Below are 26,673 nucleotides of genomic sequence, written 5' to 3'. Positions count from 1 at the left end.
TCGATCAAAGATGCCGGACCAAGAGGTGGAGCTATGTGACATGAGCCCCGGGAACACTGGAAGTTCTAATGAAAGCTATTACAGCGTGCAATTCCGCTCTCTGCTGATACGGACAGCCAGGGGCGGACTGGCAACTCATGGGGCCCCCGGGCAATAGGAGATTATGGGGCCCCCAGGCTTAGAGATGGCCACCATCTTTTTTTTTATATGCAACATGAATGTGGGCAAACCCATGCGGAGAGGCACCAAGCTCCGTGACATGCTGAGTGGCTTAGAGTTGGTGACCCACTAAATTCACCAGAAGCCTCTCATGGGCAAACAATTGCAGCCTCACTGTGCCCCATTAAATGCAGCCACTGTGCCCCATCAAATGCAGCCACAGTGCCCCATCAAATGCAGCCAACAGTGCCCCATCAAATGCAGACAACAGTGCCCCATCAAATGCAGACAACAGTGCCCCATCAAATGCAGCCAACTGTGCCCCATCAAATGCAGCCAACTGTGCCCCATCAAATGCAGCCAACTGTGCCCCATCAAATGCAGCCAACTGTGCCCCATCAAATGCAGCCAACTGTGCCCCATCAAATGCCGCCAACTGTGTCCCATCAAATGCCGCCAACTGTGTCCCATCAAATGCCGCCAACTGTGTCCCATCAAATGCCGCCAACTGTGCCCCATCAAATGCCGCCAACTGTGCCCCATCAAATGCCGCCAACTGTGCCCCATCAAATGCCGCCAACTGTGCCCCATCAAATGCAGCCATTGTGACCCTCAGCCCCCCACATGGGGCACAGTTGGCTGCATTTGATGGGGCACAGATGCAGCCACCGTGCCATTAAATGCAGCCACTGTGACCCTCAGCACCCCCCACCCCTGTTGTCTGACCAACACTTGCCCCATCTTGGTGGCAGGTCAGGCAGTGGGTGACGGCGGTGAGATGTGGGACGGGCAGCGGCGAGCTGCTTACTCCCTGCACCTCTTCTTTTCTCCTGCTAGGCGTCCAATAGGAGCGCCTGTCCTTTCAGCCAATCACATGATGGGTATCAGACCCGCACTTCCTGATTGGCAGAGAGCCGGTTCATTGTTAGAAAAGCAAACATCAATTTGCTTTTCTAAACCCACCTGGATGGGCTCTGAGTGCTCTGCGCTCCAAGCCCACCCTAATGTGAAGCCTATTAGAGCCTAGGGCTCTAATCAGATGCTTCAAACCCCCCCCCCCACCGCAATTTAGGCACCCAGCGTCCTAAAAGGGGATGGACACCTGAATTGGGGGTGGCCATGGATAGATTCATGCAATGCATGAATCTATACATTCTACATAGAGGGGGTGGTGCCCTTAATGGATGGACCGTATATATATATATATATATATATATATATATATATATATATATATATATATATATAGTGAGAAGTGCCATGCTTCTGGGAGAAGGATGTGCTGAACTTCTCCAATCTCTGCTACATCTCCCTACTCATCACCTGCCCACCAGTACACAGGCACAGCCTCCTCTCCTGTATTACCACATGTGAGCTGCTGGGGCACTACAAGTACCAGCATGGCAGAAGGGGCAGGAGCAGTGTGTTCTATCAGGATGATTTTTGGAAAAAAAGTGCTGGTGTGTGTATATATAGATATATATTTATCGATATATACACACACCAGCACTTTTTTTCCACAAATCATCCTGATAGAACACACTGCTCCTGCCCCTTCTGCCATGCTGGTACTTGTAGTGCCCCAGCAGCTCACATGTGGTAATACAGGAGAGGAGGCTGTGCCTGTGCAGGGCCAGATTAAGAACATCATGGGCCTGGTGCTGAGGATTTTGGTGGGGCCTTTTAGGCTGCATTCACACCTCAGCGACAAGTAACGCCGCGTACGCGGCGTATTTTGCCGCGAATAGTGTAACTTTTTTTTTACAAATCTTTCCTATTGCTTTGTATGGCCGAACGCCAATGCTGCCTGAAAAAAAGGGTCCGGGACTTTTTTTCATGCCGCAGGTGTACGAGCGGCCGGCGTCAGGTGTTTTGTCGCGGAGGTGTGAATGGGATGTAATAAATAATAAATAAATGCGTGGGAATGACATGAACGCAGCCCAGCCAAGGCAAGTGACCAAAGGCACAGAACCCAGAAGGAAGACCGGGTGAAGATGGAAGTGCCCGGGCCCGCCTGATTCATCGCAGCACTGGAGGGCTCAGTCTGAAAATTGAAGTGTACACTAATGTGCTAATATGCTGTGCATACTTGTACGTTGTGGCATAACCTACCCCAGGGCCTCTAAAAAGTAGTAATGTCAGGAAAGTTTACTACCGCTTTATTATCACAGGATCCCAGGAGCCTCTCATGGGGCCCCCTACTGACCCGGTGGACGGTGGCCCTTGGGCAGTGCCTAAGTGCACAGTTGCCAACATTTAAAAAATATTTTCAGGGCCACTTTTTTATATAAGTGCTATATTTAGAGTACCTGAGATCCCCGATGTTCCTCTATACATCATAGTAGTAATCACAAAATTAAATGAGTACTAATAATGGGGCAGAACAAATATGAGAACTGATATTTCCTTTAGTTGAACTAACAAAAGTGTGTCCATTCTAGAGCTGGTAACATTGAGGATATTCAGTATAATTTTAAAGAACTGTTTTGTAGGTAAGCGACATAGGGGAGGAGTATGGACGGTATATAAGTGGGAAGTATGTGCAGGTGAGGGAGAGGAATGTGGAGGGTCTAACAGTGGGCACTATGTAGAGGAGAGAAGTACAAAGGGTACGGAAAAAAGCACTATGTACAGGAGAGGAGTGTGAAGGGTATGACAATGGGCAGTATGTACAGGAAGAGTGAGGGGGTATGACAGAGGGTAGTACGTACCAGAGAGAAGTGTGGAGGGTATGATGGGGCAGTATGTACAGGAGAGGAGTGTGGAGGGTATGACAGTGGGCAGTATGTACAGGAGAGGAATGTAGACGGTATGATAGTGGGCTCTATGTATAGGAGAGGAGTGTGGAGGGTATGACAGTGAACACTATGTATAGGAGAGGAGTGTGGAGGGTATGACAGTGAGCAGTATGTAAAGGAGAGGAGTGTGGAGGGTGCGACAGTGGGCACTAAGTACAGGAGAGAAGTGTATGACAGCAGGCACTATGTACAGGAGAGGAGTGTGAAGGGTATGACAGTGGGCACTATGTACAGGAGAGGAGTGTGTAGGGTATGCCAGTGGGTACTATGTACAGGAGAGGAGTGTGTAGGGTATGCCAGTGGGTACTATGTATAGGAGAGAAGTGTGGAGAGTATGACAGTGGGCACTATGTACAGGAGAGGAGTGTGGAGAGTATGACAGTGAGCACTATGTACAGGAGTGGAAGAATGTTTAGGGACTGAGTAGTGGTTAAGCGGGTCATACATGGATTGAAATTACGCCAATTATGCAGAGACCAGCCATAGTCAATCTATGTATGGGCTAGCTGGTTTTACACAAGTCAATCTATTAATCAACTTGAGTACAACCAGCCTGTTTTTTTTTTCTTAAAACAATCAGTGCTGCCAGCTAAAGTTAGCAACACTGATCATTGTACGCACTGGCAGAACACAATGACACTGCAGGAGTGATTCCCCCATCCACAGGTCAGCAGGTGAGAGGGTGTGTGGGGACAGGCTGGGGAGAGATACTAGTCAGTGGCTGGGTAGGCACTGGTAGTATCAGAGCCAGATACACACAGGTTACATACGCCACGATTGTTAGAGCGAGAACAATAATTCTAGTACTAGACCTCCTCTGTAACTCTAAACATGTAACCTAAAAAAAATGTAAAGCATCGCTTAGGATACCAAAAAAAATTGTGCTAACTTAAAGCGGATGTGCCACGGGAAAAATATATTAAAAGCCAGCAGCTACAAATACTGCAGCTGCTGACTTTTAATATAAGGACACTTACCTGTCCTGGAGTCCAGCGGTGATCGCAGCAGATGACGAGCCGATCGCTCGTCACCCTGCTGCTCCCCCCTCCATCCTCGGTGAGGGAACCAGGAAGTGACGCGCTCCGGCTTCACTGCCCAGTTCCCTACGGCGCATGCGCGAGTCGCGCTGCGCCCGCCGATTGGCTCCCGCTGTGTGCTGGGAGCCGAGTGTTCCCAGCATACAACGGGGGGACAGACGGGAAGGAAGGAAAAAACCCGTCCTTTGCCCGTATCGTAGGGCCGGAAGTGGGTGCAGATACCTGTCTGTAGACAGGTATCTGCACCCCACTCCCCCCTGAAAGGTGTCAAATGTGACACCGGAGGGGGGGAGGGTTCCGATCAGCGGGACTCCACTTTATAGTGGAGATCCGCTTTAACTAACTAACTGTTTTTTTAATGAATGAAACATTTTTTTCCAAAAAAACATGTTTGAAAAATTGCTGCGCAAATACCGTGCTAGAGCTGCACAATTAATCGTTAAAAAAATCGTGATCTCGATTCAACCCCCCTGACGATCTTCAATGCAGAGTTTGCTGATTCTTTCATATAACAAGTGGAGAGACTTTCAGCTGTCAAAAAAAAATATCTGGGCAGTCTGCCAAGTTTTTAACAGGAAACATTGTAACTGACACTTCCTTCTTAGATCAAAGGGATACACTTCTGTGTGTAAAGAACAAATCTGGGCAGTCTGCGAAGTTTGTAAACAAAATGAAACATTGTAACTAACATTGTAACTAAATTTAACCACTTAAAGTCCAACACTTGTTTCTTAAGTTAGAAAGCAATATTATTTGCTAGAAAATTACTTGGAACCGCCAAACATTATATATATTTTAGCAGAGACTCTAGGGAATACAATGGCTATTGCTGCAATATGTTATGTCACACTGCATTTTCCCACTTCAATGAATAATAAAAACCATAAAAACAAAACAGTGAAGTTAGCCCATTTTTTTTTTTTTTTTTTTGTTTTAATGTGAAAGATGATGTTACGCCACAACAATCGTGAGAGAATCGTGATCTATCTTCTAAGCAAAAAAATTGCAATTCTCATTTTAGCCAGAATCGTGCAGCTCTGTACCCTGCAACATAAAAAGTGCAAAGACCACCAAAGAGTAATTTTCTAGCAAAAAACAAATGATGATTTTTACATGTAGTAGAGAAGTGTCAGAATTGGCCTGGGTGGCAAGGGGTTAATTACTAGTGTTGAGCAGAATATGCCATATTCGATTTCGCGATATATCTCGAATATATATTCGAATATTCGAGATATATTCGCTAAATTCGAATATTCGTGATATTTTATCGAAAGTAAATGATTGCGATTTTTCGCTATTGCGAATGCGAAAATAATTGCGATTTTTTGATAACTGCGGTAGGAGCACTCTGATTGGCTCAGAATATTCGTGATATTTTATCGAAATATCGCAACATGCGAATGCGATATTTATTGCGCAATTTCGAGAAATGCTGGAGGAGCGCTCTGATTGGCTCAGAATATTCGTGATATTTTATCGAAATATCGCAACATGCGAATGCGATATTTATTGCGCAATTTCGAGAAATGCTGTAGGAGCACTCTGATTGGCTCAGAATATTCGTGATATTTTACAATACAAAATAATTGCGAATATTCGGCAAATGCGGAAGGAGCACTCTGATTGGCTCAGAATATTCTTGATATTTTACAATACAAAATAATTGCGAATATTCGGCAAATGCAGAAGGAGCACTCCGATTGGCTCAGAATATTCTTGATATTTTACAATACAAAATAATTGCGAATATTCGGCAAATGCAGAAGGAGCACTCTGATTGGCTCAGAATATTCTTGATATTTTACAATACAAAATAATTGCGAATATTCGGCAAATGCGGAAGGAGCACTCTGATTGGCTCAGAATATTCTTGATATTTTACAATAGAAAATAAAAAGTGTTTTGCATTGGTGGTGATTCTTTACTCTATCCATCTGTCACAGCCGTTTGTCAATCAAACACCTTGAAGATTGAACACGTTCATGCAGCATGCTTTGGACTTTTTTTCACTTCACATATCAAAGACATTTTTATGAAAGATTATTTTTCTATTATTGGGACTATATTTCTTTATATATTTGTTTCACTGTGTATTTCACAAGTTATTTGCGCTTGCTTATTTTATAATTTGCCCACATGTCTTGTCACTAGACATATTTTTTATTCTTGTAGAGCGACTCCATTTTCTGTCTTGTATTAATTTATGTTGTATAACATTTTTGAGTTGCTGCTGTATTCTCCCCTTTTTTAAGGTATGCGCAATTTTTTCCTTCTTACAAAAAATAATAATATCAAACATACAAATATTCATAACATACACAAAGCCCCCCCCTTTTGCATCAGAGACAATCAGAGTTCTCCTACCACAGTTATCGAAAATTCGCAATCATTTTCGCATTCGCAATAGCGAAAAATCGCAATTTTTTTTTTTTCAATTTGGCAACATAAAAGGATCGCCTCAGCTTAGCTACTCGGCCCAGGGTCTCTAATCATACCAGCAATGCTTTTAGACGTCGATAGGATGTGATCTGTTTTAAAAATCAAATTGAAAAAATGCGAATATTCGGAATTGCGAATATCCACTGTGAAATTCGAAATATAGCGCGATTTCTCGAATATGCTATATTCGAGTCGAATATTCGCAATGCGAATATTCGTGAGCAACACTATTAATTACCATGAGTAATATACAAATAATTATTATAAGCCCTGTGATCCTATCAGTCTGCTGTAGTGTGTCAGCTTGTATTTATATTGGCCGCTCTGAATGTAGCTTCTGACAGGCTGTGCAAGCAGGCCCGTATCTCCGGAACCATAAATGATAGCCGTCCCATATTTTAACCAGTTGTGGGGTAGCTCTTCCCATGCCTACCCCCAAATGTGGGGTTTATGTGACCTCTGGTCATCGAGCTACAACCCCCCAAATTCGATCTTAAAAAAAAAAAAAAAATGTTTTGTTTTTTTTTTGGGCAAATGGGCCTATCTTGAGAAAGGGGCCTGGAGCTGCAGCTCCATCAGCCCCATTGTTAATCCGGCCCTGTGCCTGTGTACTGGTGGGCAGGTGATGAGTAGGGAGATGTAGCAGAGATTGGAGAAGTTCAGCACATCCTTCTCCCAGAAACATGGCACTTCTCACACACAGAAAAACGATCTATCAGCAAGTGGAGCCCTGCTGCTACACAGCCTCCCCCCTCCCCCTCCCCCTCCTCACCAGGATAGGTAAGCACTGAGTGATACAATTCTTCCAGCTTACCTTTTTCAGGCAGCAATCCACCCCACACTGCAGGCTGTCCCCTCCTCCCTCTCATCTCTCCAGCAGTCGGCATCTCCTGCTCGTATGTCAAAAAAGCCGCGCTGGAGAAGGGGGAGTGTACACTGTGCTCCCATTGGCTGAGAAGGCAGTGAAGAGGCGGGGCAGCTACAATCTCGAGATTTGTACATCAAAATGATGTCGGTAGTGGCCAATTCAGTGATAGATGTCATAAAAACACTGATACCAACAAACTGTCCTTGCTTTTTCCAAGGCTGGCAACCCTGATGGGGCCCCCTAGTGGCCATGGGGCCCTCAGCTCGCCTCTTCTTCTCCTCTCTCTTCCCTTCACCGGGCCCCCCTGATCCTCACTCGGCTGCGGGCCCCATAGCGCCCGCATGGGTTGCTATGGCGGTAGTTCCGCCACTGTTTACAACCCATTTAAGGAAGGGGGGACCACCACAAAAGGTCTTCCCAAAACACATACCATATGCTTAAGGGTGTGGTATGTATGTTGGATGGGGGTGTCCTCGTGCCACTGCTAAATGCATCGCTCTCAACTGTCCCTCATTCATCCTCATTTGTCCTTCATTTTGGTCTGATCTATGTTGCCGTTTCCTTTAGTTTACCTAGTGATCCAGCCAGTAAGGGCTCATTCACATGGGGCAGTTTATTGCAGCTCCCTGTTTTTCAGGCATGGGGATGCATAGGTGTTGCATGCATCCTCATGTCGCCGTCCAATTCATTTCTATTGGGACACCTGGCTGCAAGGGCATAGCGCCGCTGTGTCCTAAAATGACATGCGTTGCATGTCCCAATAAAAATTTAGGTGACGCCAGCACATCCAACACCAACCAACCCCCCCCCCCCCAACCTGATCGGCACCCACCACCCCGCTGTTTGCTGGTCAGTCCGGCACTTACCCCATCGGTGGAGGTGGGTGTAAGGCAGCCATGGCAGCTTCCAGCTCCTCCCCTCCTCCGCCTAGGCTTCCTCAATAGGATCGCCTGTCCTTTCAGCCAATCGGGTGACCAGTGTCAAAACCGGCTTCCTGATTGGCCGGAAGGAGGATCAGTGTTACACACCTAGGTGAGATCGGAGCGCAGTTTTAAAAAAACAAAAAACAAACACAGGCTCCCCGCAGTTCCCCTGCATGACAAGGCAAAAATGCCTAGTCTCCCCATCTGCCTGGTTCACACAAGTGCATTGTGGTGGTATGCACTGAAGGAAAAAAAATGCATGCAGTCCTTTTTAGCACAGCACATCGCAAGGCAATCTACTGCCTCGCACTGTGCATCCAGAAATCTAATTTTATGAGATGTTCGTTTTGACATCTCAGAAAAGTTGGTTAAAAACAAACAAAAACAAACAAACAGTCCAATGCGCCGAGGTCAGGGCATCATCACTGTGCCGATCTCAGCCAGGCTGCACACCAACTGCGGCTTTGAACAGGGTAAACATACCCCAAGAAGGAAACTGTTACTGGCTTGATCACCAGGTGGATGAAAGCGTCCGGGAAAAGAGCGATACTTACCTAATTGGACGTGGGGGAGTGGGGCTTTCTGGAGGATGACAGATCAGGCGAGTATAAACTTTCTGGGTAATGTCATTGCTCCTGGCTTTTCCAGCCATTGTAGGGTGCTCTCTCCATTCCCGTGCAACCCCCGCTGGCTGACAAAGGGGACCATGTGACCAGACTGCAGCGAGCCGAAAATAGGCAAACATACATTTTTTTTTTTTTTTTTAACAAAAGTTAGTATAGATGTTAGGAGGGGAAGGGAACATTTTAAGACTAATTAGTTGACACAAGGAATGAGCCTATACACAGGCAGATCTCTTAATACGGTAATAATGGCCTGAGCCGCAGAGTCCTGGCATGATTTTTGTTCTTGGTTACAGATCTCTTCATTGTCTGCAGAAAAGAGATCTAGAAATCAGACGCTTTCCAGCATGCTGGGAACACTATTAGGAGATAATAAAATAGATGTAAGCCTTAATAGGAGGACATTTAGTTTGCTACAGTACAGTATCAAATTACTCTTTTTTTTTTTAAATACGATTTACCTTTTTCAGGCATGCAGCTTGGGCATGGTCACTCCATCAAAAGTGCATATGACAGGGCGACAAAGCAGAAGAGCAAGTGGGAGTCATGTTCAAAGCATTGTCACCCTATAACATGAAATGTCTAAACAAGAATGTTAATGGTAGGTCACCAGCTATTTTAATGAACACAGTAGACTTAAAAAGAATGAAAATTACAGTGATGATGCTCTGACCTCGGCGCATTGGACCGTTTCTTTTTTTTTTGTTGTTTTTAACCAACTTTACTGAGATGTCAAAACGAACATCTCATAAAATGTTGATTTCTGGATGCACGGTGCGAGGCAGTAGACTGCCTTGTGATGTGCTGCGCTAAAAAGGACTGCATGCAGTCTTTTTTTTGTTCAGTGCATACCACCACAATGAACTTGTGTGAACCAGGCAGATAGGGAGACAAGGCATTCTTGCCTTGTCATGCAGGGGAACTGCGGGGAGCCTGTGTTTTTTTTTTGTAAGCATTAATTTAGAGCCAGAGGCTCTAATAGGCTTCAATAAACTATAATTTTGCATAACTATATAAACCTAACACGTTTATGGGATTTTGGCGATACAGTTGGGTAGAGCGAATTAGGAAATATTTTACCCAAGTAGAACATCTCCATTCCGTTTATTTAGCTGTATAGGTCAAATTTGCTTTACGAAAACAAAAAAAAAAACTTTTAAGTTTTGTATATGTTATTATTTGTGTACATATTTAATTAGAATTTTGTTGCATTTCTTATCTGTGAAAAAAACAAGAAAAGGACAAGGATAATTGAAAAGTTTCCGTAATCCTCAGGAGAAAGTTAATACCCACTGCACCCTAAAATAAATCCAGAGACAGGGTTTATATCTGCTTTAAAAAAGTTAACTGCTATATGGCCATTTATAGCATGTAAAGGTCTCACCTAGGACAAGGACACAAAAAAAAGGAGCACAGATTACAAGTAAAGCAGTGAATCCCCAGCCATACAGAGAACACAAGAAGGCCAATGTAAATATTCAAAGACCTCGGACCTCGGATATAAATAGATATATGTTAGGAAGTGATCAGGGCCATCAGATGCCAAGCAGAAAGCCTACCATAAACCCTTCATCCACCCACTTAAGTGACTTGGTAACCAGGCACGGGCCACAAAGAGCGGAGCGGGCAGATGACAGGCCCATGTCCACTCTGCATATGCAGAGCAGACAGGAGCACAGCCCACTCTACTCTATTGGCCCTTCAATCCAATCTTCCCAAAATGGAAGGGGACCAATTCCCTGCCCCCTTTTGTTTTTTTGTGTATCGAATTAGATGTAGGTGTGTGTAAACGGCCACAAGTCTGTTTACATCTGTGGCTCAATAGAGGCAAACGAAGGGTGCAATTGGGTCACACTCATCAAGTCAAAAGGGGCATAAGGCTGCTTTCATAGGCCGCACCATTGCTTTACATGCTTTCATAGGCCGCATTCACACTGTAACGCGGCGTATTTTGCCGCGACAAATTGTGGCGTATTTAACCCGAGATTTGCCGCCACAAAACGGGTCTTTTTTTTTTTTTTTTCGACAACACATTGTTGTCTATGGCCGAACGCCAATGCCGCCTAAAAAAAAAGGGTCCGGGACTTTTTTTCAGGCGTACGTCGTTCGGCTTGAGATGTGAACCATCTCCATAGACACCAATGTGAAATCTCCCCTCCAGCGACACGAGCGTCTGGCGTGAAAACGCCTAGATGTGAATGGAGCCATACTGATGTGCTCTGGCATAGCCAAAACCAGGGTGTAGCGCAGTGCACCTGCAGATTATCTGTGAGTTAGCTACACTTTGCCATAGACTTCTATTATACCCTACAGGTGTGGTGCACTTTCTGAAAGCGCACCAAACCACAGGTAATAACATAATTCTATGGCTCAGTGCAGGTAACCTGCAGGTGTTCTGCGCTGCACCTGCGAATCAGTTTGAAAGCAGCCCAGGAACCACTGCAGAACAGATAAGACCATATATACACTGTGATTTTAGTATTAAACTGACCTTTAATAACAGTTTTCCATTCAAGTATCGCCAGCTGTTGCTGTCCCAGGCAGAGTGCATTTGGGCATCACGCCACCTGTGACAGGAGTTGGCACTATACAGGAAGCATCGGCTTATGCCAACCCGCTATTCCAGAGAAGAAGGTCGCGGGCCACATCAGAGGGCTCCGCGGGCCACTGGAAGGGCAACCCTAAACTAAAGCTTGTGGCTCAAGATTTCAGCATGCGTCTTTATTGGTTCTCTTTTTGAAGAGGGATCATATTTTTAGCACATGTTGGCTATTAATAAAGTGATGCAACACTTATTTGCCAAGTTCTGCCAGGAACTTCATTTGCCTCTGCAAAATATCTGGATGCAATCTAAGCCTGCTTAAGAAAGCTTGCAGTGTATACATTGTCTAGGTAGCCACTAGGGCACATAGTCCCCCACATGTGTACTGAAGGGAGGCTCATTATGAATATTTGAGCCAAAGTGTCCTCCAGATGTGAACTGAAAGGAGGCTCATTCGGGATATTCGGCTAATCTTATCCCACAGCCTGTCAACACAATAGGGCAGGCCCACAGGCAAACGCTCAAGCTGTTGGAGGACAGAAGGGTCCACCAGGATAGAATTTTATTTTTTTGTATCCTTCACAAGAAGTTGAGGCATGTGTTTAGTCTATAAATCAAGGCTCAGGTGCTATTTAAAGGTTGCCTAACCCCAAAACAAAAAATGCAATATTCTACAACTTACAGTCCTTAGATGTGTTGGCTTTATTTTCCCTCAAGATAAAAATATTTTCAGCAAATACAGAGATGACCTGTTGATCCTGCCTAAAATGCAGTGTCCTTGTCACTTCCTACAAGCTGCACAGAAAAATATCTATATTCTTTAATCTAATAATTAATTGCCTTGCTCTCCATGTAAGGAAGATAGGGATACATACATGTTTGTAGGCCATTTTAGGAGAGCAGCCTAGGTTGACAGCCATGGTTCCGTCCATTGATACAGCGAAGGAGTAACAGGGAAAAATACAATTTTTTATTTCTCATGCATGTACTTAACATGTTATAATATATTAATAACGTTCCCATATCACTTTTTTTGTTCCAACAAAATGCACCCATAAAATCCAAGGCAGACAAACATTTAAAAGCTTAAAGTAGGCCATTAGGGCTCCAACAAGAATGCAAGAAAAGGGGCAGACTGGGTGGGTCACAGAGTTCACATCTTCAGTTCCATTGAACTATTTGTACTGAGCTTTTCAGAATACACACTTATGTAGGCCTGGATGAGCTAAGCACCTGATTATGTCAGGTCTGAGCCGTCTTTACGTTTCTTGTCCCCGTTGAAGAGCCAATACTTTAAGTCCAATGTCTGTACAGAGTATAATCCCATGGAACTCCCATAGCCACCATAAATATCCTGAGGAGGGGGTAGCACGGGGGCAGAGCCTTCAGACACAGGAGACCTCCAGGACCCAGGAATGGAAGGCAGTCAGATGTTCTACCCAAGGGCAACCAAAATAGAAACACTAACTCTGGATTGTCTGAGCCAGGAAAGCATCCAAGCATAGAAAATGGGTCAGTATGTTACAGATTCCACCCAACACCATCCTCCTACAGTCTGAACAGTCTCTTTAAAATACCTATTACATGAATTCAATGCTCTCTGTCAGACTTTTTTTTAGCTCCCAAAGCCTTTCCTACAGATCATACAAAAACAATACACACAATAAGGGCTTGCTTACCCCAGCTGCCCTATGCAAGAACAAGGCAATCTACCATATGTACTATGGCTGCAGTGGTGCGTGCTGAAAAAAAAAAAAGAAGGACTTTCTTGTGCAATGTATTCATTCTCCAATGCATTGTAACAATGCATTGTTACAATGTTGCCACAGCTGATACGATATACTTAAAGTGTTTGTTTTTGTAGGAAACAAAGATCCTGTTCTCCTAAAAGCATGAACAGCACAGTGCTTGTGCTGAACCATTTGGCCCCCCTGTATAACCTAAAAAACCTAGCCGATTCTGCCCTACCCCTTGACCTCGGTTTATCATGGCTGCTGAGCACCGACACCGTGGTCAGTTTTAAATGCCTCCGTTATCCGCCACTGTCTTCACTTCACTCCCCTCCCCGTCAGCTCAAGACACTGCCTGCCCCTCCACTCCTGCCGCTAAATAATAATATATATATAATATATATATATATATATATAATATCATCCCACTGTGTCCCAGTGCCTGTGCTGTATAAAAACTATGCAGATTTCTACCTCATCTCAGAGCATCTCCAGATGCTCATGACTGCTCGAGACTCTCTCCTCTCCCCTCTGATGTCAGCAGAAGGTTTCAGCCCCTCCCACTATAGCTGTCAGCCGGGGAGAAGAGAGAGAGCTGAGGAGTCACGTGAGCGCCAGGAGACGCTCTGAGATAGGATAGAAATCAGCACTGTTTTTATACAGCACAGGCACTGGGGCACATCATTATATAACAGATAGGATGATATAAATATAATATAGTGGCTTAACAACCATTTTAAAGTGTTACTAAACCCACAACAGCAAGATCACTGTATATGCAGTAAAGCATGCTTGTTATACACTGTGGAACCTAAAAGGGCTAATCCTCTGCATTGTGTAAAAAGGCTGTTTGATCCCGTCTTCTCTGATCCTTCCCTTTTTCCACATTCCCCAATCAATCTTCTGATAGAACAGAGCCTTGGACTCTGCACATGCTCAATTTTGGGTGTATTGTTGAAGTTCTCTTATTTTCTTGGGAGAGTGCACGTGATCGGCACAGGGTCAATAAAGCACTGTCCAAACAGAGGGTCAGAGGTCCTTGCAACCCCATAGGACATTCAGAGGAGAATATAAACTCCTCCTACAAGCTGTAACCATTGCTCGGCTGGACACTGATAGAAGTCACAAGAATGCTAGATACTGATGAGAAAATGTATTTAGCAGTTTATGTTTACAAAAATTATTATTTCCATGTTCTGTGTACTGTTGGCGACCAGATAGTGAATGCAGGGTCCTGGGCCTAGTAACACATTTAAAAAAGAAAAAAAATACACAGCAAGCAGTGTAAGGATTTATTCGGCTATCTTCGGGCAGCGTCGCACTGCCCGAAGATAGCCGAAATAGGACTTGCCTCTTCACGGCGCCTGCGCAGTCAGCTCCGATGTCTGTGCGCAGGCGCCGTATAGCGCCGTGGAAAGGCAAGTCCTATTTCGGCTATCTTCGGGCAGCGCGACGAGCCATAGCCGGCCGTCAATCATCTTCCCTGTGCATAGGAACGCCCATTCCCCGCGGGGAGTCTGAAACTTCACTACGGCAGTAAACAGTAAGTACGGCGCCAAAAAATAAAAGAAAGGCATACTGTAGCTCGCGCTAGTATGCTTGATGGCATGCTAGAAACTTGTTTTTAGGGTGAAACACCGCTTTAAGATAAAAAAAAAAAAAACACAAACACACACACACACACACACACACACACCTGTGTACAGCAGGCCCCCCACCAATACTTACCTGAGGCCCATCTCTGTCCAACGATGTGCACGAGTGCCTTAGTCGCCTGGGACTCTCCCTCCATTGGCTCACACTGCTGTCAAAGTCAGCCAGCCAATCAGGAGAGAGAGGGGGTGGGGCCGAACCACAGCTCCATGTCTTAATTGGACACATGGAGCTGCGGCTTGGATATCCCCACAACAAGCTGCTTGCTGTGAGGGCACTTTACAGGAGGGAGGGGCCAGAAGTACCGAGGAGAGACACAAGAAGAGGAGAATCTGGGCTGCTCTGTGCAAAACCACCACACAGAGCAGGTAAATAAACAACTTATTTTTTCCCTTTAAAAATAACGAGACTTTACAAATCACTTTAAGCTGCTTTAGGCCTCTTGTACATGAGACCCATCTAGGTGATATGTGCAGTGCATCCCTTGCTATGTCATAGTGTGCACAGGAGGGACAGCTGCAGTGCCCAGCCTCACTGCCTGCAGGCAAAGTATATGGCAGCCTGCGACTGGACAGGGCTTAAAACCAATAAGTGGTACCCATGTTTGGGGCCCTATATGTTCAGGAACAAAAGCTTGAATGCATTCATCCATGAATACATTGAGGCTCTGTTCACACCTAGGCATTATGTTTTCAGGCAGAAAGTCGCACGATTTTTGTCGCCATTTTGTACAGGTCAAAAGGTCACCAATGTAAAAAGCAGAAGTCACCTGTAATCTGCCAAAAAAAGAAGCTCCTGTACTTCGAGCTTCAGGCGTTTTGCTTCAGATGACAAAACGCTCATATGTGAACAGGGGCTATTGAAATGAATGGGATTTGTCTTGTTAGGCGTTTTTAGAGCCGAGGCTTACAGCAGAAAAATGCCCAAAAACACCTAGGTGTGAACAGAACCTAAAATGCTGTGAAGGATGCACTGTACCTATATGGCCCTCTGTGCATGGGGTCCAAAACATAGGTACGGGCTCTTATATCTAGACTGTTATTGTGAAATTCTCTATAATCTTTAGGGAGAGATCTCCAAAAAGAAGTGGAATCTTAAAGCGGTATTAAAACCAAAAGCAAACATTCATTATATTGCAGCTTACCATTTCTTAGCTGTGATGGCTGCATTCATTTTCTTTTTTAGACTCTTTCTCCTATTTTCATTTGGTTTGCAAGTGCTATTTTTTTTTTCAAAAGAACAAGCTTTCCAGCAGAATGTATCAGTTACACAGATGAAACAAACCATTTACTACAGACAGGGGTGCTTACAATAATCAGCTTTTATGTATGTAAAACCTTTACAGGGGTATTCTTATGGAAGCTACTTCATCAATGGCACTATATATTATTCCATTGTATCATTTAATCATTGTTGAGATAGGTCTCCAACTGTCTGTAACCTGAATGTATTTTATATTACAACCACCTGCATCTTCATTACTCGTGATACAGACATCTAGTAAAGATTTTTTTTATATATATTTCCATGTCTTTGAATTTAATATACTTTACACAATATGTCGCTTAAAAGCCCCCGGGGGGAATTTCTCCATTTTTGTCTCTACAACATTTTGGGGTGTGCGGCCCTTGGACTCTCAATATATGCGTTTTTTCTTGTCTGTAAAACCTTTACATACCTCCCCCCCAGACTGACAATGTTGCTGTCTAACGGCCCCTGTGCTCCTTCATCCAGAGTGTTGGGTATTACTGGCCAGCTCACCAAATAAACACAGAGGGAAAAGACCAAAAAAAGAAAACCAATCCAGCCACCACCTCCGATTGGTAAACTACAATATATTACATTTTTGGTTTGGGGTTTACTACCGCTTTAACCATATCACATACAGGAGAAACCTGTGTTTTAACATAAATAAGAGGGAGGAGATGATGGACAGCCGCACTCCAATTAAGTGTTAAAATGGTGCCTTTTATTCCAGTAAAACGAAAACTACAACAGCAAAAAAAAAAAATGCAAGCAGTGGGGTAACAGAGCTCTGTTACCCCACTGCTTGCGTTTTTTTTTTTTTTTCTGTTGTAGTTTTCGTTTTACTGGAATAAAAGGCACCATTTTAACACTTAATTGGAGTGTGGCTGTCCATCATCTCCTCCCTCTTATTTATGCTTTGTGCATTGCCTGCACCCATCGGGTTTTGAACCATACTCACCGCTGAAGTGCATTTGTCTGGAGCGGCGGTTTTCTTTTTCTGTGTTTTAACATACCATGCAGCAGATACTGCCATGAATTATCTTTTACTTCTAAAGACATTTACTAAAGGCAGATTTTTTTGTGAGGATGCTCAGAAGTTACAATGCGGAATGCTCCAGGTCAGATATGCCAGTCTTGTCACATTCATTATAATCTTAGAGAAAATTCCAGCTTACCTAAATAGATGTCTCCAAAGGAGCCACTTCCAATCTTCCTTCCCAACCTGTACTTATTTCCCACTCTGAGCTCCATCTCTTAACCTACACAGGAATAAAATGGAAAAATAAGGTTATTGTTTTGCCTGTAAATGCCAAACTTCCGAAGCAGAAATGTATACTGTAAAAGGGCTTTATGGAACAAAAAGAAAACAAAGAAAAAAAAAAAAGGTAAAAAAGGAAGCAATGTTCATAAAAACACCTGTACGATAAACAAACAGTTATAGAAAAAAAAAAAACAGACACACACACTGAAATTAGACACTTGTTCTCTGGCTGACAAGCAACACAGCGCAGCTTAACATGCGTCCAAGAATGCAGTCAGCATCCAGCACGCCAAAGCAGGGGAACATTCCGTCCGGGAATCTCAGAGGAAAGAAAAAAAAACTTTGCCCATCTGACAGTTCACGCATGTCCTCAAGTTGAACAGGGGAGGGGAGGTATTTGCAGATATCTGCAACCATGTAAAAACTAGCACGCTTCACTATGTACATTTTTGAAAAGATCCCATTTTGACTGGTACGATTAGTTCATAATTTTTTTTAAAGCTGGCGTTTTTTTAATCCACACCAGGGATGGTACTTACACTCAATGAGAAAAGTGTCCCTTGTGTTGAAGGCCATTTTATAGTTGAAAACATCAGTCCTTTGCCTGACCCCTCCATTACCCCAGCAATGGTAATTTTTCCAGGGGGTGTGGGGCTTAATACAGCCGCTAGATCTGTCATAGGCAGTTGTCAAGAATGCCGACTATGCCTGTCCTTTCCACCCCTCCTCTATTCTTGGATTCTGTACTATAGCTTCCATCAACACAAAGGGCTCTATGAATGCAAGAGGCACCTGTCCTCCATTCAGAAGTACTTTTTATTGCTTGAAGCCATAGTACAGCTTCTATGAATGAAGGGGAAGAAAGGGCAGGCATAGTTGGCATCAGGGCTCAAGTCCTGCGGGAACAGAGTTCCTGCACTTTTTTCACAGCAGGAACGCAGTTCCCTTTGCAAGACTAGAGCAGCCGAGCCAATCCTTCACTAAGCGGCGATGCCCAGCTGGAGTCACTGTCAGGGGCAGGCGAACCTTAGTCATCCTTTATGTTACTGGCCGCTTCCTGTATATGGATTCATCAGGTAGTGTGCGGGTATTCCGTCACTTCCTCGATGCCGCAATGTCTCCTGGGAGCTTTTGTCATTGTTCCCAGGAGACATTGCGGAGGTCTGCCGCGAGTTATCGCAGGATTTCGTTTAGCAATTATGCATACGAGCGTATCATTTTTTTTTTATTTTGGTGGGGGAGTGGATGGGGGAGTTCCCACACTTTTTCCCCCAGGACTTGACCCCTGGTTGTAATGCTTGAAAATGCCTAAGGACCAGATATGGAGTAGATCGTTACGGATACTGCAGTGATCTTTCGCCGGAAGTGGAAGAAAATACCTGTATTAGACAGGGCGGCGGAAGTTAGATTTTTGGGGGGAACTCCGCTTTAAAACTTGTGGAAATCCTCAACACGTTTTCAGATTATGCGTTTGTAAATATAGAAAATATACAATTATCAGCCATAACTTTATGGCCACTGACAGGTTAAGTGAAGAACACTTGATTTATCTTGTTACACTGGTATCTGAAAGTCGGTAGAATGTATTAGACAGTAGTATAAAAATAAAAAATAAAGAGTTTGCTGCAAAGATGCCACCAGGATAAAAGCATGAGAAGGTAGCAAGCTGGTGCAGACAGTGTGATGCGTTGGGGAATATTCTGCTGGGAAACCTTTGGTCCTGTCTTGTGGATGTTAAGACACGCACACACCCCCACCTACCTAAAAACATTGTTGTTGACCAAGTACACCCCTTAATGGAAATTGTATGCCGGATGGCAGTGGCCCCCATCAGCAAGATATTGCACCCCTACCACACTGCAAAAATGGTTCAGGAATAATTTGAGAAACACGAGTTTGGAGGTATTGACTTTGCCTCCGAATATTCCAGATCTTAATCCAAAATCGAGCATCAGGGGGATTTGCAGGAAAAAAAAACAGTCCAATCCATGGAGGCCTCACTTTGCAACTTACAAGACTTGAAAGGATCAGCTACTGACGGCTTGGTACCAGATACCACAGCATACCTTCAGAGGTCTAGTGGCATCCATGCTTCGATGGGTCAGGGCAGTTTCAGTGGCAAAAGGGAGACCTACTCAACATTAGTTGAATGGTCATATTGTTATGGTTGATCAGTGCATATGTATTCATAGCCAAAATATTTTTATGTGGTTTTAGATTGAGCAAAAAAGGGTCAGGTACGCCATCGCATTTTTATTTATGCCCTTGATATTTGCAGTGGTGCCCATTATTACCAGTTAACAATGTGGGGACACTGTTCTAATTACAAAGGGCCCACCGCTGAAATGTTATGTTGTACATTGAGGCATTATTTGAATGGGCTGCCAAATACACAACGGATCCAAAATCATTATTGGCGACAATGTTTTTCTATATTATACAGTGCACTGCAATACAGGTGTGTTGGGGTGCCATGCAAAAGAATTGACACTATAGAGCAAGTAATGTACAGGACCACAACCAAATGGCTTAAACAAACCCTAATGCCGCGTACACACGACCGTTTTTTTATGACGTGAAAAATTTTATATTTTTTTTATGTCATTAAAAACGATTGTGTGTGGGCTCCAGGGCATTGTTCACGACGTGAAAAATTGCCATTAAAAATTTAGAACATACTCTATTTTTTTGCGTTGTTTTTCATGTTGTTGTTTTTCACGTCGTGAAAAAAGAGATTTTTAATACAGCTTACCTGTAAAATCTTTTTCTTGGAGTACATCACGGGACACAGAGCGGCATATTCATTACTATATGGGTTATATGGAGTACCTTCAGGTGATGGACACTGGCAATCTCAAAAACAGGAAGTGCCCCTCCCTATATAACCCCCTCCCATAGGAGGAGTACCTCAGTTTTGTAGCAAGCAGTATGCCTCCCAAAATGGTCCCCAAAAGAGGGGTGGGAGCTCTGTGTCCCGTGATGTACTCCAAGAAAAAGATTTTACAGGTAAGCTGTATTAAAAATCTCTTTTTCTTTATCGTACATCACGGGACACAGAGCGGCATATTCATTACTATATGGGATGTCCCAAAGCAATGCTTACAATGAGGGGAGGGAGAACATCTTCCTAAGACAAAAGGATTTAATTTAGAGATATACTCAAATCATAATAAATCCAACTTAGTTGAGAAAAAATAAATTTTTTAAATTTAACTCAAAAGGGAGCCCCCCGGAATCCGAGGGTCTCAAACTGCAGCCTGCAGCACTGCCTGCCCAAAGGCTGTATCAGTATTCCTTCTTACGTCCAACTGGTAGAATTTTGTAAACGTGTGGACAGAAGACCAGGTTGCCGCCTTGCAAACTTGAGCCATAGAGATCTGGTGGTGTGCTGCCCAGGAGGCGCCCATGGCCCTAGTAGAATGAGCCTTTAATGATAACGGAGGAGGCAACCCTTTCAAGCCGTAGGCCTGAGTGATTAACTGTTTAATCCACCTCGAGATGGTGGATTTTGCAGCTGCCTGCCCCTTCTTGGGCCCATCCGGTAAAATGAACAACACATCTGTTTTCCGGATCTTCTCTGTAGCTTTAAGATAGGCCTTCATGGCCCTGACAATATCCAAGGTATGCAGCAACCCTTCCTTTCTGGAAGTAGGTTTAGGAAAGAAGGATGGTAATACCAAATCCTGGTTTAGATGAAAACTGGATATAACCTTTGGTAGGAAGGAAGGATGAGGGCGGAGAACGACCCTGTCCTTATGCAAAATAAGATATGGTTCCTTACAGGATAAGGCTGCCAGTTCCGATACTCTTCTGGCGGAAACTATGGCGACCAAAAATACTAACTTCCTTGTCAGTAAAACCAAAGGAATTTCAGCCAACGGCTCAAAAGGTTGTTTCTGTAAACTTGACAGAACAAGATTTAAATCCCACGGACAAAGCGGGGATTTAACTGGAGGATTAATACGCAAGACCCCTTGAAGGAAGGTCTTAACTAGCGAGTGGGTGGCCAGCGGCCGCTGAAACCACACTGACAAAGCTGAAATCTGTCCTTTGATTGTGCTTAATGCCAGTCCTTTATCCACTCCTAGCTGGAGAAAACTTAATACTCTATCGATGGTAAACTTGCGAGAAAGCCATCGCTTGGACTCACACCAGCCTACATAGGCCTTCCAGACCCTGTAATAAATCACCCTAGAGACCGGTTTCCTGGCTCTGATTAGGGTAGAGATTACTTTCTGAGACAGACCTCTACCCCTGAGAATCAGGGATTCAGCTTCCAGGCCGTCAAATTTAGATGCCGTAAGGCAGGGTGGAGGATCGGACCTTGCGATAGCAGGTATGGCCGTAGAGGAAGAGTCCAAGGGTCTCCCACTACCATCTTTAGGATTAGTGAATACCATGCCCTTCTGGGCCATGCTGGAGCTACCAGGATGACTGGTATGTGCTCCACCCTGATCCTGCGCAGCAGGCGGGGTAGTAACTGGAGCGGGGGAAATACATAAAGTAGTTTGAACTGATGCCAAGGGCAAACCAGCGCATCGGTTCCGCAGGCCATCGGATCCCTTGAGCGGGATATGAACCTGTCTAGCTTCTTGTTGAGTCTTGATGCCATGACGTCCACGTCCGGCACTCCCCATCTCTGGCAGAGTGTCTGAAAGACCTGTGGATGTAGAGACCATTCCCCCGGCAACAGAGTCTGGCGACTTAAAAAGTCCGCCTGAAGGTTGTCCACTCCTGGAATAAATATTGCCGATATGCAGGGCACATGAGCTTCTGCCCATAGGAGAATCAAGCTCACCTCTCTCTGAGCGGCTTGACTCTTGGTTTCCCCTTGGTGATTTATGTATGCCACTGCCGTGGCATTGTCCGATTGAATTCTCACCGGGAACCCCTGCAACTTGGACGTCCAAGCCCTGAGGGCTAGTCGAGCAGCTCTGAGCTCCAAGATGTTGATGGGCAACTGCTTCTCTGGCTTTGCCCAAGTGCCTTGGCGAGTGCAACCATCCAAAATTGCTCCCCAGCCTGTTAGGCTGGCGTCTGTGGTTACTATCTTCCAAGCCACTGGGCTGAAAGACTTCCCCTTCAGTAGATTCTGAGGGTCTAACCACCAACACAGACTTTGTCGGACTCTTGATGAGAGCGGCAAAGGGATATCTAAGGCCTGTGGCCTCCTGCTCCAGGCTGACAGGATGGCTGCCTGCAGGATGCGAGTGTGGCTCTGGGCGTACGGTACCGCCTCGAATGCGGCCACCATCTTGCCTAGTAACCGCATACATAGGCGAACAGTTGGTTCCTTCTTGCTTAGAACCAGTAGAATTAATTCCTTGATGGCTTTGACTTTTATCAGAGGCAGAAACACCCTCTGTTGTTCTGTGTCTAATCTCATGCCGAGATATTCCAACTGCCTTGTGGGCTGGAATGCTGATTTTTCTCGATTTAGGACCCAGCCGAACCTCTCGAGGTACTGAACTGTGAGGGCCACTGCTCGTTCCAAGCCAGGAGACGAGTGATCTATGACTAGGAGGTCGTCCAGGTATGCTAGGATCGTGACCCCTTGAATCCTTAGATTGGCTAGGATTGGAGCTAGGACCTTTTTGAACACCCGGGGGGCCGTAGCCAACCCGAAGGGAAGTGCCATGAATTGGAAATGACGTAGAGCCACCGAGAAGCGTAGAAATCTTTGATGTGGCTGGTAAACTGGAACATGAAGGTAAGCATCCTTTATGTCTATGGATGCCATAAAATCGTCCTTCTGAAGTGCGGCAACTGCTGACCGCACGGATTCCATCCGAAATGAGCGGACCTTTAGGTATGCATTTACCATTTTTAAGTCCAAAATTGGCCTGACATCGCCGTTGGGCTTTGGGATAATGAATAGGTTGGAGTAGAAACCTAGCCCCTGTTCTTGGACTGGTACCTCTACTATTACCTCCTGAGAGAGTAGATGATTCAATGCCGCTATTAATGCGGCTCCCTTCTTCGGATCGTTTGGTACTCTTGACTCCTGAAAATGAGGAGGAGGAAACTTTAGGAAGTCTAGTTTGTAGCCTGTAGCCACGGAGGACCGTACCCATTTGTCGGGAATGCTGGCCTCCCAAACCTCTGTAAAGAGACGCAGTCTTCCCCCCACCTTCGAGGGTGGGGGCGCCCCTTCATAAGGCCGGCTTGGGGGCTGGCTTTGCTGGCTTGCGAAACCACTGCTTCTTGCCTGCGCCGGCCTGTCCCTGCGATTTGTTAAAATTTGATCTTGCAGGAGGCCGTCGATACTGTTTGGTATTGGAGGGCCCCTGCCCAGGGGAGTACTGTCGTTTAAACGCAGGCCCCCGAAACTTCTTCTTGGTGGGCAAAAGAGTACTTTTTCCGCTTGAAATGGTCTGGATGTATTTGTCCAGGTCTTCTCCGAAGAGTCGTCCTCCATGGAAGGGGAACCCTACCAGGAGCTTCTTGCATGGTTGCTCTGCCTCCCAGCTCTTTAACCATAAGAGTCTTCTCATATGGATAAGGGATAACGATAAACGTGACGCTTGCTGGATCGAATCCTTAATCGCATCTACCGTAAAGCGTATGGCCCTAGGGACGTCCGAAAATTCTTCTGCCTGTTGGGCAGGAATAAGTTTAAGCATCTGCTTAGCTTGATCCGATAATGCTTGCGCAACCCCAATTGCAGCCACAGCTGGCTGCACTACTGCCCTTGCAGTAGTGAAGGAGGTTTAAAGTAGCGTTTCCAAGCGTTTATCAACCGGATCCTTGAACACCTGTATGTTTTCTACAGGGCATGTTAAAGATTTGTTAACACATGAGATGGCTGCGTCTACAGCCGGGGCTGCCCATCTCTTGGAAAATTTCTCTTCCATAGGATATAAGGCAGAGAATCTCTTTGGTGGTACAAAGATTCTATCTGGCTTGGCCCAATCTTGGAACATAACTTCCTCTAGTAGAGGATGGATCGGAAAAACCGCATTGGTTTGAGGCGCTCTTAGTGAGCCCAAAGCTGAGACCGTTGATACTTGGAGATCTGGTACTGGCAAGTTGAACGTCCTATGGACCAAGTCTGTTAAAACTTGAACCCACCAGCTCTCCCCTTGGGAGGCTGCGCCAGACTCCTCCGTACCCGGATCCTCGATCCCTGAACCTACTTGGTCCTTGTCCAAGAGGTCTTCCCATTCCCCTGCGGAAGGGACCTCCTCATCTGAGGGTTCACGCTCGGGCGACGGAGATCTATTCCGTTTTCTGCCCCGCATAGCCTTGGCTATCATTTTTTCCATTCTTTTTTCCATCTCCTTTAGAGAGGTGGACAGTACCTCGTCCGTGACCACCCTAGGGTTGGACTGACCCGTGCCAGCTCCAGCCCCAGATCCCGATGGTCTCACCAAGGCTCCTTCTGGGGAAAGTAGCGGTAAGACTTTGTCCGAGACCCCGGACCCTCTGGGGGAATCCCCACCTTTTGTACCCTCCGAACCAGATGCCATGGTACAATACCGAGGTACGCCCGCTACTTAATGGTGTTTGGGAAAATAAATAGTTGTTGCCCAAAAAACCCTTTCTGGGGAAAAAAATGCTTTTCCTTATTAATCTTGGTTTGTTTTTTGTTTTGTTTTTAAACCAAAGAAAGAAAAACCATTCTGTCCCCCTTTAGTAGTATTTGCCAAAAAAACTGCTGAAAAGAAAAAGAAACCCTATCTTTAGGGTGAAAAACAGTCCTTTTTGAAGACTGTAATACTCTTCTTTGGCCACTGTGTGTCCTCGGCGCCCCACTCTGCCGCTCTGGTCCTTCCTCTCTCAGTTCCAACACATCACTGAGCTGGGAACTCTTTTGGAAGGGCCGCCCCTTCCTTTTACCTACGGGCCCGCCCTTCCCCTTCAGAAAAACGGCGCGAAATTGCGCCCATATCACGGGGACGCGCGCGCGCCCGCCGGCGGGGGGGGGGGGGGGGGGGAGGCCACACACGAGGAGGTCAGAGGCTGATCCTGCCGTCCAGGCCAGGATCCACAGAGCGGCATTATTTTTCTGCAGCAACCGCCTGGACCTCTCTGAGCAGGCTTGCAGGTAAGAGCATTCACTCCCTACATAAGAAACCTCAATAGATTCCCAGGGGCTTCTCTCAAAGAGAATTGTCACTATACACACAGGCCCTTTTCAATGCTACTAGCACCAGTTGCAATACTACCAGGGAGGTCACAATTATGGGGAATATACACATATAGAGTCATCCTATCTTAAGATATGTGACTCACCTTGCCAGATGCAGCGCATAAACCATAGGCATGTCCCGCTGTGACCTTCCCCCAGACAAAACCTGCTGCGAACCAAGTTCCGCAAGTTTCCCCTTCACTTACCTGCTCCATGCCGCAGGACTTTGCACAGCAAGAGGTCCAATCTTCCCCCATCTCCGTGGGGCGTCTAGACCTTCAGGCCCTGGGTTCCTATGAAGGATCCACTGTCCTGGGCCCATATAGCACCCTGGCAACAGAAACATTAGGCCCCCAAAGGTTTCTAAGTTCTGGGCCCAGAGTCCAGCTCTCTGTGACAGAAAGCATTATGGGCTATACCCCAATGGTTTGGGGTCCGGTTGCTGACCACTTTAGCACTGAGGCCTTTGGACAGAACCGGTTAGCCCACCTTAATCCCAAGGATGTGGAGGCAAGCTAAACCATGACCAACACCTAAGACACTGGCGTAAAAACTGAGGTACTCCTCCTATGGGAGGGGGTTATATAGGGAGGGGCACTTCCTGTTTTTGAGATTGCCAGTGTCCATCACCTGAAGGTACTCCATATAACCCATATAGTAATGAATATGCCGCTCTGTGTCCCGTGATGTACGATAAAGAAAACGGTCGTGTGTAGGCTTTAACGACGTGAAAAAAACGTGCATGCTCAGAAGCAAGTTATGAGACGGGAGCGATCGTTCTGGTAAAACTAGCATTCATAATGGAGATAGCACATTCGTCACGCTGTAACAGACTGAACAGCCACGAAGACTGAACAGCCACGAAGACTGAACAGCCACGAAGACTGAACAGCCACGAAGACTGAACAGCCACGAAGACTGAACAGCCACGAAGACTGAACAGCCACGAAGACTGAACAGCCACGAAGACTGAACAGCCACGAAGACTGAACAGCCACGAAGACTGAAAAATCGTCTCTCACCAAACTTTTACCAACACGAAATCAGCCAAATCAGCCCCAAGGGTGGCGCCATCCAAATGGAACTTCCCCTTTATAGTGCCTTTGTACCTGTTGTACCTCACCGCGCTTTGCTAGGAGCATTTTTTTTTCACGATCGTGTGTAGGCAAGATAGGCTTGACAAGAATCGGGTTGAAAAAATACTTCTTTTCTAGACCATCAAAAAAGGGTCGTGTGTATGCGGCATAAGAGGGCAATTTAG

General features: G+C 45.4%; 1 protein-coding gene across 2 annotated transcripts in view; it reads right to left on the bottom strand.

The window, feature by feature from the left end:
* Positions 1-26,673, bottom strand: part of CSNK1E (casein kinase 1 epsilon) — a 99,775-nt gene that overhangs the window by 40,543 nt on the left and 32,559 nt on the right. For both annotated transcript variants that reach the window (XM_040359526.1, XM_040359527.1), the window contains exon 2: positions 17,196-17,279. In XM_040359526.1, coding sequence (XP_040215460.1) covers positions 17,196-17,271 — 76 coding nt within the window. In that variant the 5' untranslated portion in view covers positions 17,272-17,279. The remainder of the gene's footprint in view (positions 1-17,195; positions 17,280-26,673) is intronic.

The sequence above is a fragment of the Rana temporaria genome, chromosome 7 (genome assembly GCF_905171775.1).
Source record: "Rana temporaria chromosome 7, aRanTem1.1, whole genome shotgun sequence".
In the NCBI taxonomy this organism is placed as follows: domain Eukaryota; kingdom Metazoa; phylum Chordata; class Amphibia; order Anura; family Ranidae; genus Rana; species Rana temporaria.
This window is presented reverse-complemented; position numbering and strand designations above follow the sequence as displayed.